The sequence below is a fragment of the Pholcus phalangioides genome, unplaced genomic scaffold, assembly GCF_987345545.1.
Source record: "Pholcus phalangioides strain wild (caught in Gottingen) unplaced genomic scaffold, Ppha-v1.0 ptg000008l_1, whole genome shotgun sequence".
In the NCBI taxonomy this organism is placed as follows: Eukaryota; Metazoa; Arthropoda; class Arachnida; order Araneae; family Pholcidae; genus Pholcus; species Pholcus phalangioides.
In genome coordinates this window covers 38,733,932-38,753,859 of record NW_028301601.1, presented here as the reverse complement: position 1 = coordinate 38,753,859, position 19,928 = coordinate 38,733,932, and the positions used below count along the sequence as shown (strand labels likewise).

Sequence of the window (19,928 nt, the reverse complement as noted above, 5' to 3'; positions counted from 1 at the left end):
GTAGGAATTTTATTCCCTACGCTTCAACTTTTATGTTTGGAAAATCCCTATTTTATTTGGAAAAATCCCTATTGTATTTATTAGGGAGTGGTTTTAGTATAAAATGCGGGTGTGCGCGAAAATCTCCCGAATTTTCATTTTCAAAAGTTGGCAGCTATGCAATGTTTTATTTTTAAACATTAATTTATTACAATAATTAAAACAAAATATTAATTATTATTTGCAATTTTGAATTTTTCAACATAAGGGTCTGGAACATATAAAATATTATTTTATGGTTTATTTATCTAAGCTACTCATTACCTGTGTTCAATTTGTCAAGTGGAATAGAGCTGCTTATTCAAAATATGTATAATAGGGCATCAGGGTTAGGTTTTTGATCCCAGAAACGAACTCGGTATTAAAACTATCAAAATCTTACTGTCAATGATGTCATAGTTTTTGTTAACTTGCATATGTTAAATAACAAAACACTTACTTTTATTTATATTAAAGGGTTTTAAATTCAGAATTATAATTACTGTGGAAAAATGCCAATTTTGATATTTTAAATTTTGTGATCTGCCCAAAATTTTATTTTATATAAAAATTCTCATGCAGCATCTGTTGATGCACTAATTAAACTCATTTATTTTCACCTAAAAATTTCTTAGATCAGGGTGTATAAGTTTACAGAGCTTTAAAGAGTATTTTCAACCAAAGCAGAGCTGATAAGACTTGATACCCAAAGCATTTGTTTTGCACGTTTGAATATAGCTTCAATTGGAAAACCATTGCATTATAAATGCTAGTAAATGTACCATATCATACAGCAAAAGTAAGAATAAACCAAGTTTGATACATACAAGCTAGCATTTTTTTTTTTGCCAAATTAAATTACATTTTAGTCCTACAATTTAGTATTTTGATCGCTAGATATATTTCAATGTTATGCACAACAAGAGTATCGTTTTTTAATTTAATAACAGAAATCACCATATATATATATATATGATGTAATAAACCTTTTTTAAACACTTATCTGTTGTAAAACGAGTACAGCAGATGGTTTATATCAATGCACACATATATAAGCAGTTGAAGCAATTTTGGAAGGTCAAGAATCATTTTGAATCAGAGAATGTCAAATCATTCCATAGTTTTCCCTTTCGTGTTTATGCTATGCTTTATTCAAATTGTATATTTTATAAGAAAAAAATATATATATTGTGCAAAATAATTTTGTAGAGAGTAGACAATTATTTTAGAATCATATTAAATATTTATTCTTTGTATAACATTGTCACTTTAAACATTACATGCAATTAACGTGTGCATTTCCAAAGGGAATTTTTATATTGAAAAACAATATTTGAGGTTTTTGACAAAGGTTTTTAACGAGGGGTTTTTGACGTGACAGTTTAAACTGCGGTTTAAACCGTCAAAAACTGCCATGTGTCAAAAACCTGCCAACCCTGGTACGTAATATTTTCCTGGAAGGCAGGCATATGAGAAGAGCTGTGAATGCTCATGCTGTTACACTGAAAGTTTTATTTGGTCTCTTGATAGAAGAATTCAGTGATATGACTGATCAAAAGTCTACATTTCAGGAAGCAGTGTAAGAGTAAGAAGTGTAAGAGTTCAATGTGAATTTCCAGTGCAAGATCACCAAATTATCCAATTAGCTCATAAAAATGTAATTAGTAAAGTTGTAGATTGTAAATTCAGTAAGCATTTGGACGTCTTTTGCAAAACCAGATCTGAAAAGTCTCCAACTTTTAAATTCAGCTAATATTTTATGAAAATGAGTTTACATCTTTTCCGATGTTTATAATGGCAGGTCAGCTTGGATTGTGGCATTTGTATTTGGTTGCCCTTAAAGAATTTCGTCTATTACTCTTCCCTAAAAATAGAATAAAATATACCCAGCTTTTTTGTGTGTGTGTGTCTTTCAGTATCTTGCTAAAATACTTTCTTTGGAGACAATAAAACCAGAAGTATGGAAGAAATTTGAAAAAGGAAACTTCTGTATTAGAAAAAATATTTCATTCACAAGTATTGGAGTTGATCATGCATTAGAACAAAGAAATCACACTTTGAAAGCTTCTGGTGGCATACCAGACAAGATATTGAATCCTCAGGCATTGACGAAGTATTCCCTTATTTCACCAGAGCTTTCGAGATTGTCTAGAGATGCAAAAATAATGTGCTGCTATTCCAGTGTCAGAAAATGAAAGCACCACAACTTCACACAAACGGCTCTTAACCCAAGCCCGTCATTTAGGGGGGGGCATTATCCCCCCCCCCCCCGGCTTTTGAAAATACACTAAAAATGATATATACACTATCTACCAATAAGTATTTGGACACCTATGCAAATGACGATACTGCGGTCCTGAGATACATCACGCCCTCCGCCGGTATATATCGTGTAGGAAACAACATCGGCATTAGTCGCATGCAAGATGCTGCGCAGTTCGGAGCTCTCTGATTTCGAGAAAGGTATAATTATCGGGTATCACAAAAATGACCGATCCTTAAGGGACATATCTAGCGAGCTGAAGTACCCAAAATCGACAGTGGCCTATGTGATTAAGAAGTGGAAGGTGAGCTGTGATTGTCGGAATTTGCCCCGAGTCGGCAGACCAACGAAACTGGGAGATAGAGACCGACGTGTGCTGTCCAGAGAAATTCGTAAGAACCGCACCTAACCGCCCTCATCCGCGAGGAGTTTCAACAGGCATCTGGGAGTATTGTTTCAATGAATACCATCCGTAAGGAAGCACATCTGATTGGTTTTCATGGTCGTGCTGCTGCCCATAAGCCTTTGATCACAAAGTCCAACCGCGTTGCTCGTTTAATGTGGTGCAAAGCACATCGAAATTGGACCGTAGATCAGTGGAAACTGGTTTGGAGCGATGAATCAAGGTTCACCCTCTACCGTTCGGGTGGCAGGGTCTGGGTCTGGAGAATGTCTCCTGCCAGAATGCATTGTGCCAACGGTCAAGTTCGGCGGAGGTGGAATTATGGTCTGGGGGTGTTTCTCCTGGTATGGACTGGGACCCTTGGTCCCCATTCATGGTAAGCTCAACGTTGATGCCTACTGCACTATTTTGGATGACAATGTGCTTCCTACGTTGTGGCAGTTTTACGGGGTGGACCCCTGTTACTTCCAGGAAGACAATGCCAGCTGTCATACTGCGAGGTTAACCGAGGCTTGGTATGGTGCCAATGGGGTTCATCGAATGGACTGGCCTGCACAGAGCCCAGACCTCAACCCTATCGAGAACCTCTGGGATGAGTTGGATCGCCAAATTAAAGGGTGCCTTACCCGTCCAAAATCGGTGAAGGAACTGACATGTCTTCTCCAAGCCGAGTGGAAGAAAATACCACTAGCTGTCACATAAGGACTTGTGGAAAGTATGTCCTGGAGGGTTCATGCTGCAATTGCCTCTCGTGGAGGCTCTACCAACTATTGATTTTGAATAAAGTTAGTTTTTCTTTTCTATCACAGGTGTCCAAATACTTATTGGTAGATAGTGTATATATATACAAATATATATACACATACATTGAGTACATGTGCTTTGTCCCCCCCCCCCCCCTGGAAAAAGTTGAAGTGATGGCCCTGTGTTAACCATCATGATGACAATGTGAGGAAACTGAGCAGTCCTGCAAACCTGTAACCCATTCAAAAGAAGATAGTGGTGAACTCATCAATGTCATTACAAACTCTATAATGCCTGATAACATTAGCCATGAAGATAAAGGTAGAAAATGCTTTTGAGACTTTTGTGAGTGACAGAATAACAGGGAATACAAACAAAATGATGAAGCTGCTAACTTAGAAATCAGCTGGAAAATTTGTTACTATTTAAATCAACAGTAAAGTTATGGTATTAAATGAGAATAGATCAGATCCTCATTTGCAAGAATTGCTATGGCTGCCAAATCAAGACCAGACATTGATATAAGAGCTGCTGTAGGTACTTACAAATTCTTGACTATTTGTAGAGCATTGTTTGCAACTGATGGTTCGTTGTTGCCTTGTAATGATAAGAGTGAGCTCTTGTACCTTCTGGAAGAAGAATCTGTTCCTCATTTGCCAACAAACACAGCTCATTTCAAGAATGACAAACGAGAACAACCAGGTGCAGTCATTTCAAACCGAAAAAGCTTTAATTCTATAGATGCCATGGTTTTGGTTCAGCAAATAAGTGGCAATGTTCAGACATGTAATGATCTTGCACAACAATACTTGCAAAATTTGAACAATTGTGTTGAAAAGTATGATGCCGTTCATTTGGTTTCTGATCATTACAGTGGATGTATCATTGAAAACAGTCACTCACAATCGATGCAGAGGAAAAAGAACAGATAACAAGGCATTCATCTGCACAGATTAAACATCAATTCAAGCAGAACTCTGTGATTTTCTTAGGCTCATTTTTGTTTTAATGTTACAAACGAAAGTACTGAATTATTATGGAGTAGATAGGGTGATTGTTGTATCTACAGAAACAACAGTTTTGTCTAATCACATGGATGCCAATCATTTGAAAACCTGTCGTGAAGAAGCTGACACGATAATTTACCATTCCATTCATGTTGTAAAATTGGGATATATAGTGCATACATTGTCTCAGGACACCGATGTATTCATATTAGCATTAAGACGATATACACTTTTGGGAACGAAATTTCATGTAATAACTGGGATTTAACCAAAAAACAAATTGTTCTCAAGCCGATATATGATCATCTTGGAGCTGAATTAGTTGATGCACCTCCTAGTTTTCAGTTTCACTGGCTGTGGCACAACAATTTTAATGGAAAAGAGAAATTGAATGTTATCAAGCTTTCCTAAAGGTTGAACCATGTGTCATTGAATCATTTGCGGCACTAAGAAAGGAAAAACTATTATTGGATATATATTTCAGTGATGTAGAAGAATTTGTGTGCCAGTTATACACAGGGCCGTTTTAAGAGCATTGTGGGTCCCCCGGGCCAAGTGATTTTTTTGAGGCCCCTCTTCTTTTGAGGTCCCTGGGCCATGCCTGGGTGGATCCAGGCGTTAAGACGGCACTAGTTATATGGATCACCTAAACAAATAGCTAACATTAACGATCTTCATTAACATATGTTTAAGAGATTGCAAGCTGAATCAGCAAGTCTACCTCTAACTCCAGCTGCTCTTAAACAGTACACATCTAAAGCTTATAATCAAGCTTTAGTTTGGGCCAATAATATCGAACCGGTGTCAGCTCTGCCTCCTCCACAATTTTATTGTTTAAAAAAAAAACTGTTAGGCCAATACATCAAATTATGTGAGTTGGCGGCTATTTTGTACGCCAATTGTAGCGAGCGTTTTTCTGTGACTGTATTACGAAATAAGTCGTTAACCAGGAAAGGAGACGAGCAGTAGGCTCTCCCTTTAAAAATAAAGTTAGTACTATAGGAGTATGTGTTTAAGCTAAATTGTGTGATTGAATCTCATTAATGCACAGTAGTAGCATTTTTAGGTTAAATTTTTAACTGAGCTATTGAATAACTGTTTTGTTCCAATTATTATCCATTTACCACCTGCGCCAGATGCTGTAATAGAAGTGCATGTGGCTGTAATATTTGCATGTGTAAAACTGGGAGGTGTTCTTGTGCTACTGCACAACTCCCATGCACAGAAATGTGCAAATATGAAGGAGATGCATGAATTTGCGATTACATACTGTTAGCTTCCAAAGGAAATGGCTGTGTCTTCAAGCAATGTATACCAGGCTTTTTCAAATGATAATGAAACTGAATTTATTGAACTTAGTACATTCAAACTCTGTAATCTCATTACCACTGCCTCCTACGGCATTCCTCCATCAATGAAATACTGCTGTCTCACTGTTCGATTTGCATTCTCCAAAAATCGTTCGTTCGCTTGAGCACAAAGTCACGATGCATCTTCCTTTTCAGCGGCTGCGCAATAGCTTCCTACACTACTGTCGATTTATCTGATGGTGATTCTTCAGAACATGGTGACTAACTGAACCAAAAATGTACGTTTTTCACCACACTGCATTATGTACACTAAGTGTAGATTAAATTCGTGTAAATTTCTGATTACTTTAGTACAGAAAATATCATTATAGTACAAAATATTTGTAATGTTAATTTATTTGCTACAACATTTGCTACACAACTAAGACGTTTAGTCTTAAGGGGTCGCATACCCTTTAACATAGGAAAAAGTTAAAATATCATTAAAAATATAGTAAAATTTTGATTAATCGTCACCGTCTGGACCAGGACTGTGACAGATAATCGAATAGACGGATAACAGAAATATCTTAATACATATGTATATTAACTTGATTTTACTGCGCACTTGGGATGAAAATGAATATAAAATCCTTTAAAAGTGAATAATTCATGCATATCATATTTAATTTTATAAAAAAATGATCAATATAAACTTGAATATAAGGCCGGCCCAGGCAGTGGCAACATTGAAAATAGCATCCTTTATGTTGTATCTCTTCAAAATTTTTTTGAGCATGGCCTCATCATATGAAAGCTTTTCTGTAATGTCACTTATGCCCTGGCTCATAGGCCAAATAAGTGGAGTTGTATTAACTGGGAGAAAGAAGCATGTTATTTTACCATCATCACTTTTAAGTTCACGAGATGGGTATATTGGAGCATTGTCGATTAACAGCAGTGTTTCCTGTGGTAGTTGCTTTTTGGCCATATGAGCTCTAACTTGAGGCACGAGAACATTGTGGAACCATTCTGAAAAAATTGTTTGGTCCATCCAATCACATTATTGGAAATAATAATTCACAGGCGATGCTTTCATGTTTAAATTTTTGAAAGCACATGGCTTTTTTTGGATTTACCAATTATAAGCAGGGGTAATCTATGATTGCCAGTGGCATTTACACAGACCATAGCAGTGATCCGATCTTTTTAGACCTTAAAACCTTGGGTTGTTTTTTCATTTTTTTTTAGACGATGATCAATAGCAGAAACTGACGGTCAAACGAAGTTTTACTGTACTATTTAACCATTGATTCATTAGAAATTTTTTCACATACTTGTGATCAAATATGCTGTTATTCAAGTATAAAATTTTACATATCTTTAATACTTAATTTTTAAAAAATTTTCAAAAAAATACATTAAAAACAGCTTGTATGCATGATAAAATTATATGGCAAATGTAACCATACAATATTGAAATTAAAATGAAGACACAATGGTTCATTTCATAAAATGAACTAAAAGATTGAAATTTCATTGACTCATTCTTATTTAAAATTTAAATTTAGAAAAATGCAATTTTTTTTTATAAAACACATATGTACGCATCTGAAATGTTTTAGATTTCAAGCTGTTTTCTTCATTTTAATTTCAATATTGTATGGTTGCATTTATGTCATGTCATTTTATCATGCATGCAAGCTGGTTTTTAATTTTTTTTTTTTAATTTTTGAGAAATTAAGTAATGAATACAGTCAAACCTCGTTAATGAGTCACTCTTGGGAGAGCAAAAATATGACTTAGTAAGCGGAGTGACTCGTTTAGCGGAGTAAGCCATAGCTGTGCCAATTCCTGCATGAGGACAATTGGGACTTACAAAAAGTGACCCGGTAAGCGGAGTGACGTGTTAACCGGATGACGCACTAACGAGGTTTGACTGTATATGTAAAATTTTATACTGGAATAGGGAAGCTTATGAATGTTGATTGTAGCTAATCAAGAGTATGTGGAAAAATTTCTAATTAATCAATGGTTAAATAGTGTTTTTAATAATATTTCAACTTTTTCCCAATATTAAAGGGTATGTGACCCCTTAAACAGTACAAATTTTACCTTATGATTGACTTATTTAACCCTCACGGTGAAACTGAAAATTGACACCAAACATTTTTATGTTCCCTATACCTTAATGTGACGTTATAACCTTGGTGTACAAAATTTACATGAACTTTCAGCAGGAACCTTATTTTAGACATATGCTCCTACACTATTTTTCCACCGGTGCCAACTTGCTCTATGAATATTTGTTTTATTATACTTAATCCATATACTTGTGGATTTTCAGTTTTGGCAGGGAGCACAAACCAGCATATGTGAATCATCCAAAGAAACAATAAAAAGTTGTGTTGCAGAATTGTTTCATGTACACCAGAATATTCTGGAAAATATTGATGATTTAAGAAATGAGTGAGTTTGAAATGTTTTATGAATTATTTTTAACTTGGAAATTAAAAAAAAAAATTAGTTTTTCAATGCAGTGAAAATATTTTTATTAATGATACTCCTCTATTACGATAATCACCACACAGTTTATAGATAATGATAAATCCTTTATACTGTATGGGTCATTCCATTTCACATCACCTGGCAAAATGCCAAAATGGAACCCATAGTCTCAGATTTCAATGATGCTTTTTTATTTGTTGCTTTTACCATACTTATTAACCATGTGACATATTATTTGTATATCTAAAACTTTTTTGAGAAATTTTTTTTTTGAAATTTATCAAAAAATGATGCCGATGACTTTTCCGAGGCTTAATTTTTGTGACATTGTTTGAGAAAATAAATCATAACTTTTTCAATTTTCAATACATACAAGTGAAATTTTCACTAACATGTTCAAAAAAACGTACAGAATAAGAATAAAAATGATTCATACATTTACTACATTTGGAATTTAAATGCAAAAAAATTATGTAAACTTTGTTTTTTGTGGAATTTTTTGTTAGAAAAAAATCCAATTTTTCTAACATATTTTTAGACCAGAGGCACAGCAGTTACCAAAACAACTTTTATTTTAAATTTCTCCTAAATATATAAAGTAAAACAGAGAAAAAATAATGTTTTTTTACCGTTAATATATTTATTCTGGCTCTCAACACAAAATTCATCAAAATAAGACTGGATCGCTCCGATTTCAAATCATTCAACTAGATACTGAAATGCAACACATCATCCCAGATTTCAATTATTTTTTGTTTATTGCTTCTACTATACTTGTTGACCATGCAAAATTTCATGTACGTATCTCAAAAGCCTTTTGAGAAAAAAAATGTTTTCTAACCCTACGAATGACGTCTAAAAGACTAACCATTCAAGCAATATCATTTATGAAAATCTATCATGACTTTGCAGATTTTCAATACACTCAAAAGAAATTTTCACTAAAATGCTCACAAAAAAATGTAGATTACGAATAGGAAAGAAGATTTAAATCTTTGCATTAAAAAATTATATTGCAAAAAAAAAAAAAAAAAAAATTGAAATTAAATTTTTGATTTTTTTTAATAATAAAAACAATAACTCACCTTTGCTTTTTCATTTACTCTGTTCTTCTGCTGAATTCGCACAGCATATTCAGTGACATTGCACTCTTCACAGATTTTTTTCCTTGTTCCATGAAGCTGGGGCCAGAGTCAAAATTTGCAGTTTTTCTCTTGTTGTGATGGTTAAATTGAGTCTTATTTCTAATTAACTTTATCAAAATAATATCATATCATTTGCTTTCTGTTTAATATCTTCATTAAGTGTGCTGAGATTCATTTTCTTGTAGTAGTTCAAAAACTTTACAAACCTTTGATTTTAAACAACTTTTTTTTTGACGTAGTTTGACTTGCCCTGTTGAGCTACCCTATGAAGTTTTACTGATGACTCTTTTATGTTCTGTAGAGATTTTTTCTTCAAGTGCTTCTTGTTTAGAAATTGACATTTCCAAGTTACTTATCTCTACATCACTATTACTGTTCATCTCTTCACAGTATTCAGTTTCTTCACCTAATTTATTGATGTGTTTATTCACTTTATCCCTACAAGCATGGCATATTTTTTGCCCTGGAATTGATTTTGTACAACCGTCTATTTCATTTATACGTGAAAAATACAAGTTACTATCCTTAAACCTTTTGTTGCTTTCTTATGACATTTAAAAGGATTAAAGCATGCTTGCAGTCATATCTCGTACTTCTTTGAGAAAAAAGCTCTATGATGCTTACACACAGTAGATAAATGTTCAGAACTTGCTCCACTCCTCAAGATCAAAAGATTGATGACCGATGGATCCCCAGTGAGATGTAATGGGTAACAGATTTTTCAGTTTTGCATCACAGTTTTTATGATAGTCAGATCCAGTTTCTTTTCCAACATTAAATTTCAAGTGTCTTTTCTGACATTTTACTTTGAATTCCAAATTGATGATATAAAATATTTAGCTCAAGTGGAAATTGTGTTACCATAAGAAAAATTTGCTAACCCTGGAGTAGGTCTTCAGCAAAATCATAATTGAGACTTGCATCATTTGTATGTGGGGGCAGTTTAGTTCTAACACTTTTGTTTTAGTTTTCCCAATGAAGCAGCAGCAGTGACTTTATCATCACCTGCTGGGATGATGAAGTCTTATAATCAAATAAGACACCAGCTGCCCTCTGAAGTACAAAGACCAGTGTGCCATAGTTTATGGAATAGTTTACCTTTTCACAGAAGATATTTTTTACAATCATCACACATCATAACAAGAAACATCACATTTAATATATGAAACCACCAGGCATAATATACATTAGGTTTTAATTCTTCTCTCTTCCATCTGGCTCAGCTACAACAATCAGGTTGTATCTCATAATTATTTCATTCTTTGTGATTTGATGCCTCATATTCTGGCTTTTTAGCAGCAATTTTAAATTATTTCTTGGGAAAAATCTATGGGCTTGTATTAAATATTATAATGTAGAATTTTTTCACACAGGTATAACCATTTCATATTTATCATATATATTCAATATATGTTTGTTAAAATATATGCTGTAAAAATCAAAGTAATTTAAAAAAAATTTAACACTTTTGGTAAAATACCTTTATATATAATTAAGCATGTTAAAAAACATCAAAATGATTAATATTATCTGGATTTATCAAATACAAAATAATTCTTTATGCAAAAATATATCAGATTGCAAAAGTTTGCCTTTGTTTCATCATATGAAATACTTATAGATCAATTAAAAGTGAAATTATTTATTCTTTTAATTATTTGGAATTTGAACACTTTTCTAAGATGCAAGATTCATTGAGAGACTGGTTATTTGTGGAGATGAAGATTACAAGGAAGAAAATTCATCACTGCCCCCACGGGGACTCGAACCCTGGTCTCTTGCTTGCTGGACGAGTGCTCTACCATCTAAGCTATGGAAGCAGATAGAATGTTTTAACCGTGGAGTGTATATATATGTTGAAAGTTACCGTACATGGATGGCGTCAACAATCAACTAATAGCTCGTGAACGACATAGACCAACCAGATGGCCACATGCATATAGAAATTTTTCTATATGCATGTGTGTGGTAAAATAAATGAATTTGGATAATGAAAATTCTGAGAAATCAGGATGGTGTCTGAATTTTTTTTCTCTAAATTTTTCAAACCCCGCAGAAAATGTATCCAAAAGTGTCCTGATCCATCAAAAATAAAACTTATAGCTACATAACCAGAACCCCATAGTTTTCTTTTGTAATCGAACCCAAACTTTCAGGAGCTAAAGTCGTGTGCTTCTCTTTTTCTTGAATTCCTTACAAGAATATTCCCTGCTTCATTAAATTAAATTCTGAAATATTTTTAAAGGATCAATAATAATTATTACTCTGGAGGTGTTTTCCACTTGTCAAAATTAGCGATGTTTGGGAACTTAAAACCACAGAATAACTTGAATTATCATTAAATACAAATTTCAATAACATTATTGTATATTAATATCACTTGTACAAGACAATCTGTCATGTATAGCAACAGACCTACAGAATACCTTCATCTGGCTGATGATTTAAAAGTGTCAATTTTCGGGGTCTGGCTTATATTATGAGCATCTTGAAAAATCAAGCTAGGGCGTATATTTTCTGATTAGTTCTTATTTTCAGAGGAAAACCATACTTTTTGTTCTGTTTCACTTGAAGGTGTTCATTACCATTGTTCAATTCAAGAACCCCACAAAATTATTTTCTTTTCCTTATGAGATAATGTGATTTTTGTCTCTTGTATTTCAGTTATGAAAGTCTGATGTAATTGTATAAAACTTGTGACAATCAGCTTTTTATGTATCATAGACAACACAACATATTGAATCAGCATTCTGCTCCGATCTAGAGTCACAAACATAGACTTGCACGTCTCCGCACTTGGGTACTGTTGGCCGCAGTCTTTGATGAGACGCCGTACACTCCCCACTCCCGGTAGCAAACTTACGGTTCGAAACGGTCTGGAAAATGGACAGTTAGTTCATCCGGAACGTGTTTTTCTTGTCTGAGTAATGGGAGGCGTAGGCAAAGTAATTCTTGTTGATGATGGACTGGAATCATTCACATCTGAAGCCAGGAAGGCGGGTTTCGGTCTATGTTCAAAGAAACTGTTTTTTCCATGGACATCAATGTCAAATGTCTTTTCACGTCATTGGATCACTTGAAACGGTCTGTCATATGGAGCTTTGAGCGGCTTCCGCACTCCATTGTGCTGAATGAATATGTGTGAGCAGTCCTGTAGATGAGAGTGGATGAAAATACTTTGTGGTTCATGACAAGATGTTAGTTGCTCTCGTAATTTTAAAAAATGTTCTTTGATAGTTTTAACAAGTTATTTTGATGATGTTTCCCTCGGAGTGGGATCGAATATTTCTCTGGGAAATGTGAGACTAGTGCTGTATGCCAATTCCGCAGTGGTAGCTTTCAAATCTTCTTTGAAGACGCTATGGAAACTGAGTAATATGGTGGGCACAGGACCATATTTGTGTTTTTGCTGCCTGTGGGCTATACAAATTTTGCCGCCACCCTTCCATTTCAGTCTTAATTTATTTTACCCTCCCTCCACCCCTTCCATACCATTACTTATAAATCATAAACAAAAGAAAAAAAGTGGTACTGTATATAGTTGCACCTAAATTTTACTTTCCTGGCCTGTATTCTTATCCTACTCTGATATAATGATTGCCATATAATGGGGAGGGAAGTGCTCCATCTCTGGCCCTCAGTTGTCTACAGATAGATGAAAAACACTCATAGATTTAATTTGAGTGTATACATCATACTTTCTGGGTACTTGGTTATAGTCTAGCAACAAAATCAATAATGCATAACATAATTTCTATATATATTATCTTTAACTGCACACCCTAAAGTGTATTTTGAAATATTGAAATACTTTGTCAAAATTGTTTTGTGGACAGATTAAAGTTCTCGTCTGGGCCCACCAGTGGTTTGTGCACTCTTGTGATTTAAACGCTTGCATTACTGGAATATAGTGTCCCACAATTGCCTGACTGTTTTCAAAATGGGAATAGCAAGAAAACGTTGATAGATATTTGAGTCATTCTTGGGGAAAGTGAATGTACGAAGTCAGGAATTTCATTAATGTTTCAAGGGATTTTATGGTTATAAAAATTAAAAAAAAAAAAAACTATTTATATGGACACTCTGTGCCCAAAAACCAAATTAGGAAATTGTTGCCCTGTCTCTTCTGATGCCAACAAAAAAAATTTCCACATTTCTAAAATCTTTACATGATATTAAAAAAATATGAGCCACGTTTGAAATCTGTGACAAAAATGCTTCGCGTAACTTCATGGTTTATAAAACTTGATATGCTCATCAGTTCCCAAAAAAATTTCCATAATTTCAATTCTACAAATAATCAAATTTATTATATTAAATTGATTCTAAATACAAATTAATATGGGATTTACTGAGTTGTAATTAATTTTTTATATTAGAATTAAAACAAAATAAGCAATAACTAACATATATTTTACTGTGGTCTTTTGTTTCTATATTTCATTGAGTATATTTTAATTGCGATACGTGTAGTTTAATACAGTACCATATTTCTTGGAATAAGCACCACATGAACGTATGCGTTGCTGTATCAGAGAAAGAGAACCATCAAACTATGTCATTTTGTTTATGAACTTTAGATAAGGCCTGCATCCGCCATACATTTCTGATATAAAATTTCTTTAATGCTAATTTTTAATTTTGGCAATACTTGCTAAATGCTCAGTAATGATTGTCAAATGATTGCCCATTTTAAAAATGCTACTCGGTTAATTGACAGTTGAATATCACTTAATGCAGTAGGCCAATATCTTAGAAATTATGTTTTTTGAAACGAAAATGAACATGCGTACCACTACCAGTCTCTAAAATCATGTTTTTCAAAACGTAAGCAATGTGATGTTCGTTCCATGGAATAAATACAAATACAAATACAACGCCACAACAGGCAAAATGCCCAACGAGGTGGCTGATAAAAAATTTTTTTGTCCGCAGTCGGTAGGATTCGAACCTACGCGGGAAGATCCCAATGGATTTCTAGTCCATCGCCTTAACCACTCGGCCACGACTGCACGGGGAATAATATAACATTGCAATTAAAATACTGTATATATGTAAAAAGCACTATGTCCATTTTCGTGTATATTGAGATAATGCTATTAATTTGTTGTATTTTCGTTACACTGTACAGGGTGTTCTGTTAATGGACCGATAAATTCAGGGGGTTGTTAGTAGGCATCAAGAGGAACAAAAATTGCAATGGAACATGGTGTCGCAAACCACGTTGAGAGGGTGAAAAACACATGCATGCTCTGAGTCCAGAGGATATGAAAGGTGGATGTCAGTTTATCGCTGAATGCGTTCACTCACCATATCTGACATAAACAGCTCGCAAAATGCATGTGCTGGGGTAGGATCACATGCTGCGGACAATGTAAATTAGCGGTATTGCAGTAGTAATCATGTGTAGCAGTTAATTGTCTGTTTCAATAAGTATCGTGATGGCTGACTACACGAACGAGGAATACACTGATATGCATCTGATTTACGGTCAAGCAAATGGCAATGGGCGCTTAGCACAGCGGATATACCTAAGAGCAATATACGATGAGCACCAATACTCCTTCTCCACGATCGATCTATGGGAGACGGATCTTCCACCCAGCACGGCGTGATGCACGGAGACTGCTCAATGTACGCACTCTTCAAATGGAAGAAACCGTGCTGCAGCAGTGTGCTGATTTTCCTCGACGAGTACATGAGTGATTGTAGCTGGACTCAGAGTCCTCATGCATTTTTCTCAATTTTTACCCTCTCAACATGGTTTGCGACACCATGTTCCATTGCAATTTTTGTTCCTCTTGATGTCCGCTAACAAGCCTCTGAGTTTGTTGGTCCATTAAAAGAACACCCTGTATGTATACATAGGTATAGAACATGAAATCCTGTTTCAATAAATAACAGTGATATACGTTTTAAAAACACTTCAAACAGCTCTGAGAAAATTTCCCTTTTGCACATGGTTTTATCTCCTGGTATACAGAAATATTTCAAACTACAAATTCAAAATGTAAACTGTTCACCTGTCGTGTTTGTTACACATCTGGAAAGCAAGTAATAGAGCAATATAAAGATTGCTGAGAAAACACGATTTAACTGTATTAGAACCAGGATGTGAGTCAATTTGATGTGCCTGCAAAGGCACATCAAATTGACTCACAAAATTAATAAAACCTGCTTCCGAAATTGTTCTGGTATATATGGTCTAGCTGCGCCAGTGATCACAAAATAGTGAAGTATTTGAGTCTGGCAAAGTCACTTTTTTCAGCTGTAATCCTCGTGGATTTTGTAAAAGATCAGTTATAGTTTGGTTGCGTTCTTGTGCTTTTAAAATTTTGTTATAGTCAATAGGATTGGGCATTGAAATTGATGCAATGCAGGAAAGTGCATCCGCGGGTATGTTTTCGCTACCCCTGATATAGTGTATGTCAGTAGTGAATTGGGCAATACAATCTAATTGCCTGCATTGACGAGGAGAAGCCTTGTCTAATTTTTGTCTGAAGGCATATGTCAATGGTGTATGCTCTGTGAGTAAAGAAAAGTCCTAGCTTCTAACATATGTCAAAACTGCTTTATAGAAGTATATGCAGCCAGAAACTCACGGTCGTACGCACTGTAGTTGCATTCTGCGGGATATAATTTCCTAGAAAAGAATGCAAGAGACTGAAGCTCGTTGTCAACCACCTGAAACAGTGCGCCGCCAATAGCAAAAGCAGATGTATCTATTTGAAGTATGAGTTTGGCATCAGGTTTTGGATGTGCTAAAAGGGTTGTGTTGGACAATAGTGTTTTGGAATTTTGTAATTCCTTATTTGTTATGTTAGTCCAAGCAATTTCTCTGTTGTAATTTTTTTTCGATCCTTTCAAATAATTATTCAGTGTAGTTTGTGTATGTGCTGCGTGCAGTATCACCGATGCCATTAGGATCAGGGTAGGACCTTTTTGTAATTGCTCTATTTTGTTTGGTCAGGATAACATATTTTGGTCACCACTGAGACAATCAGCTTTTTATGTATCATAGACAACACAACATACTGAATCAGAATTCTGCTCTGGTCTGTAGAGTCACAAACATCGACTCACGCCATCTCCACACTTGGCGACTATTGGCCACAGTCTTTGGTGAGCTACTGCAAACTTATGAAAAAGTAATGCAACCATGTAAATATTCTTTGAATGAAAATTCAGTGTACATACATTGATCTTCATACTTCTTCACAGATGCTTCAATTTGTACAAGGATTTGTGTGTGTGTTAAAAATTTCTTAATAGTTATAAATTTCTTTGGATATGCTGATCACATATTACATATCAGGTATATTTGTTAAATTAAGGTCCATGGTTACACATTTTCTGCTTGCGGTTTCTTGTAACATATTTTAATATTTGAAACTCATACCTAAATGCTTACATAAAAAAGGGTATGCAGCAATTTTCGGAATACATGAACTAACCTCAAAATAAAATTTTAACCTAAAAGCAACACATTTTCTTTGAAAACAAACAATTTCCCCCCAAAAAATCTATTTTCCCCAAACTACCCGGGTTTTTTAGGGTAAAAAACCCAGCCTGGGGGAGATGGGGAATGGGTATCTACCCGGGGAACAAATTTGACAACCCTGGTTAGGGGCTGTTCAAGTATTACATAAGAACATTTTTAGCCATTTTTGACTCCCCCCCCCCCCCCTTCAGCAAAAGTCAGCAAAACTCTAAGCCCCCCTACCCCTTGTCAGCAAAATTTCGTCATCACTGCCCCTACCTCCTAACACACAATGGTGAGATAAGAAACATACGCTGAAGGGGGGGTTTGTGCCCCCCCCCCCGGAAGACAAAAAAAAATTAAAATTTTGAAAGAAAATATCTTTGTTATTATAATCGATTTCTGTTCATTTCAATGCTATTTAAAGGGTAAGAACTCAATTTCTCTTTAAAAAATTCATTGCGACCCACCCTTTAAGCCATATATGGTAAACCCTGGACCCGTAGACCAAATGTGGTCCTGAAGGTTATCTGATGTGGCTTGCCCCCTCAAACCTAATTTTGTAAAAATGAACTTAGCGGCATATTTACAAATCGCTTAAATGACCCGTGGCACAAATCCAGAGCATTTAAGTGACCCGTGGCACATTTTTAGATCACTGAAATAGGCCTCAAAGATCACATTCACTCTTTATACCTAATTTTGCCATCTGCCCCCTGTTAATTCCTCATAATTTAGGTTTTAATTAAATCTCTATAATTTACTAAAAATGTAATAAGAATTTCTTTCCTACCTTTCCTCCATCCCTTTCATCACGGATGATCGCCGCTCCTGATGCTAATCGATTGCAATGTGTAAAAACAAAAATCTAAGTACATCTTTTTCTCAACTTGATTTCTAGCTTGCACTAATCAATCTACTTTAATTTTTCAAAGATTCCAAAAAGTAAAGTTTTGAGGGGTACCAACCCCCTATTTCTAATTGGTAGTCCGGCTTCAAAGAAAGATCCTTCCATTGGGTGATGGGGATTACATAGGTACAAATTAGTATTAATATTGACATCATTGGTCAAGGTTCACCCCCTACGATCTTTCGAAGCATATGGGAGGAAGACGTTTTGTGGGGGGGGGGGGGGTTGTACAAAAAAAAAAAGGAAAAGAAAAAAAAAGAGAGGAAGCAAGAAAGTCAGAAATAAAGTCAATTACCTGCAGGTGGCAATACAATGGTCAATAGGCTTCAGTATTACAGGGGAGAGAGAGAGAAAAGAAGAATACGGAGCTGCTATTACGCAAACTTTGAAGGGGCCCTTTAAGTAAGTGGCTATAAAATTAAGGAGTGTTGATGGAGGCGAAAGAGCATGTTTTGTACATTTAAATGGCTTAAGTCCCCTTTTCTCTTTTCTCTTATTATTATATTATATTGGGCTGGAAATTGGAACTCTTCCGCTTCATCTGATAGCGATGGCTATTGACGCCATAGCACCGTGGAACATTCCCAGATTGCTTAAGTCATCTGTGGTATAATTACAGATCATTTGAGTGATGCGTGGCACAGTTCCAGAGCACTTAAGCGGCCTGTAAACATTTTCAGAGCACTTGAAGGATCAGTGAAACATTAGCTCTATAGAGTTTTTAATATTTACTGTAATGTGCTGCATGAATTAAATGTTTAAAAAAAATAACTGAATTTTTTTTCTTCACGGTGTAGGAACCATTCTGTATTAAATACCACTGTGTCAACACTTTCATATTACTCTCTGCAACTTTTTTTGTTGGAATAGAAACAAATATCTTTGAAAGTAATTTGTAAAAAATTATTTTTAAACATGACATGTGGCATTTGTATATAGGTAGAAAAAAATCTCTATTTTTTTCTCAAAAATGAAACAGCTTTTAACAATTCCTTTTATTTTATTTTTGGTTTTTTTATTGAAACAAATCCAGTTAGCCCAGACCTTGTGATTGTTCTTATCTTACAATCAACATTTTCATATTTTCCTGCGAAGTTGAAACATGTAAAAACTCCTTTGATTCCTTAAAACTTAATTATTGATGAAAAAATATGCATATATGCAGATTCGTGGATTTGCGTTACAAAATTATTTTTCTTCAAATTAGTGAAATTCATAATAATGTGTCTGGATTATGTGAGGGGTGAGAAGCAGAGGGATGCAAGTGCCAAAATTTAAAAAATCAAATTAAGTCCTTAAAGAGGTTCCTTTACCCACCATCTGACTACGGACAGACGCATTTTATATACTAAGGCTGCTTTTTAATTTCCACTAGTTTGAAGTTGATTTTCTTGAAACTAGATTTTGATCACTTGTATCCCTTTGCTTCTGACCCCTTGAAGGTAAATTACAGTACTTAACAGTTAACCTACAGTTACTTGTGGAACTGCTGCTATCATTTATTAACAATTTGATTAACTATGGATGCTCTCAGGTTCTTAAAATGATGTAGGGTATTTTTTAACCCTTGTTTAGAATTTTTAATATTTATTATTGACCAATTTGCAGAAAATCTGGTTTGTTAGTAGGAGCAAACAGCAAAAATCCTTTTTTTTTTTTTGCACAATTTCCATCTATCTTCCCTAAAGGAAGTACTAATGCTAAACTACTGCTGGAAAAAATAGGAAGATTAATTTTATCTTACACGTATGAAGAGATAAATAAATCTCTTACTGTTTGAGAAAGGGTTTAATTAGATATCAATTTTTATTTTCTCTTGATGGCTTTACCTGTCACTGATAGTTTCATTTTTGTCCATAGTGTTATTTTTTTTTTCATGTCTGTATCCTTGTCATTACTTCATGTCTTTTACTGTGACACAATCTCTCAATTACTATAATCTCTAAATAAAATAGTCTATGTAGTGAACTTTTATATCAGTTGTTCCCAACCTTAGATGATTCAAGTACCTTGTAGAAATACATAGAAAGTGTGCTTATATATCCCTATAAATATGTAAGTGGCATGTGTACCCTTATATATATCATTAATCCCGTACAGTCAGTGTTTTTGGCTGTAACTTAGAAAAATATCTACTTGCACCCACATTCTCTTGTTTAAG

At 34.7% G+C, this 19,928-nt stretch overlaps 1 protein-coding gene and 1 non-coding gene across 6 annotated transcripts in view; one reads left to right on the top strand and one right to left on the bottom strand.

The window, feature by feature from the left end:
- LOC149084265 (DNA repair protein SWI5 homolog) overlaps positions 1-19,928 on the top strand; it is a 34,305-nt gene that overhangs the window by 7,306 nt on the left and 7,071 nt on the right. For all 5 annotated transcript variants that reach the window (XM_089234634.1, XM_089234632.1, XM_089234635.1 and 2 more), the window contains one exon: positions 8,072-8,193. In XM_089234634.1, coding sequence (XP_089090760.1) covers positions 8,072-8,193 — 122 coding nt within the window. The remainder of the gene's footprint in view (positions 1-8,071; positions 8,194-19,928) is intronic.
- On the bottom strand, positions 14,308-14,389 carry TRNAS-AGA (transfer RNA serine (anticodon AGA)). The gene has a single exon. It is a non-coding gene; the product is annotated as a tRNA-Ser (tRNA).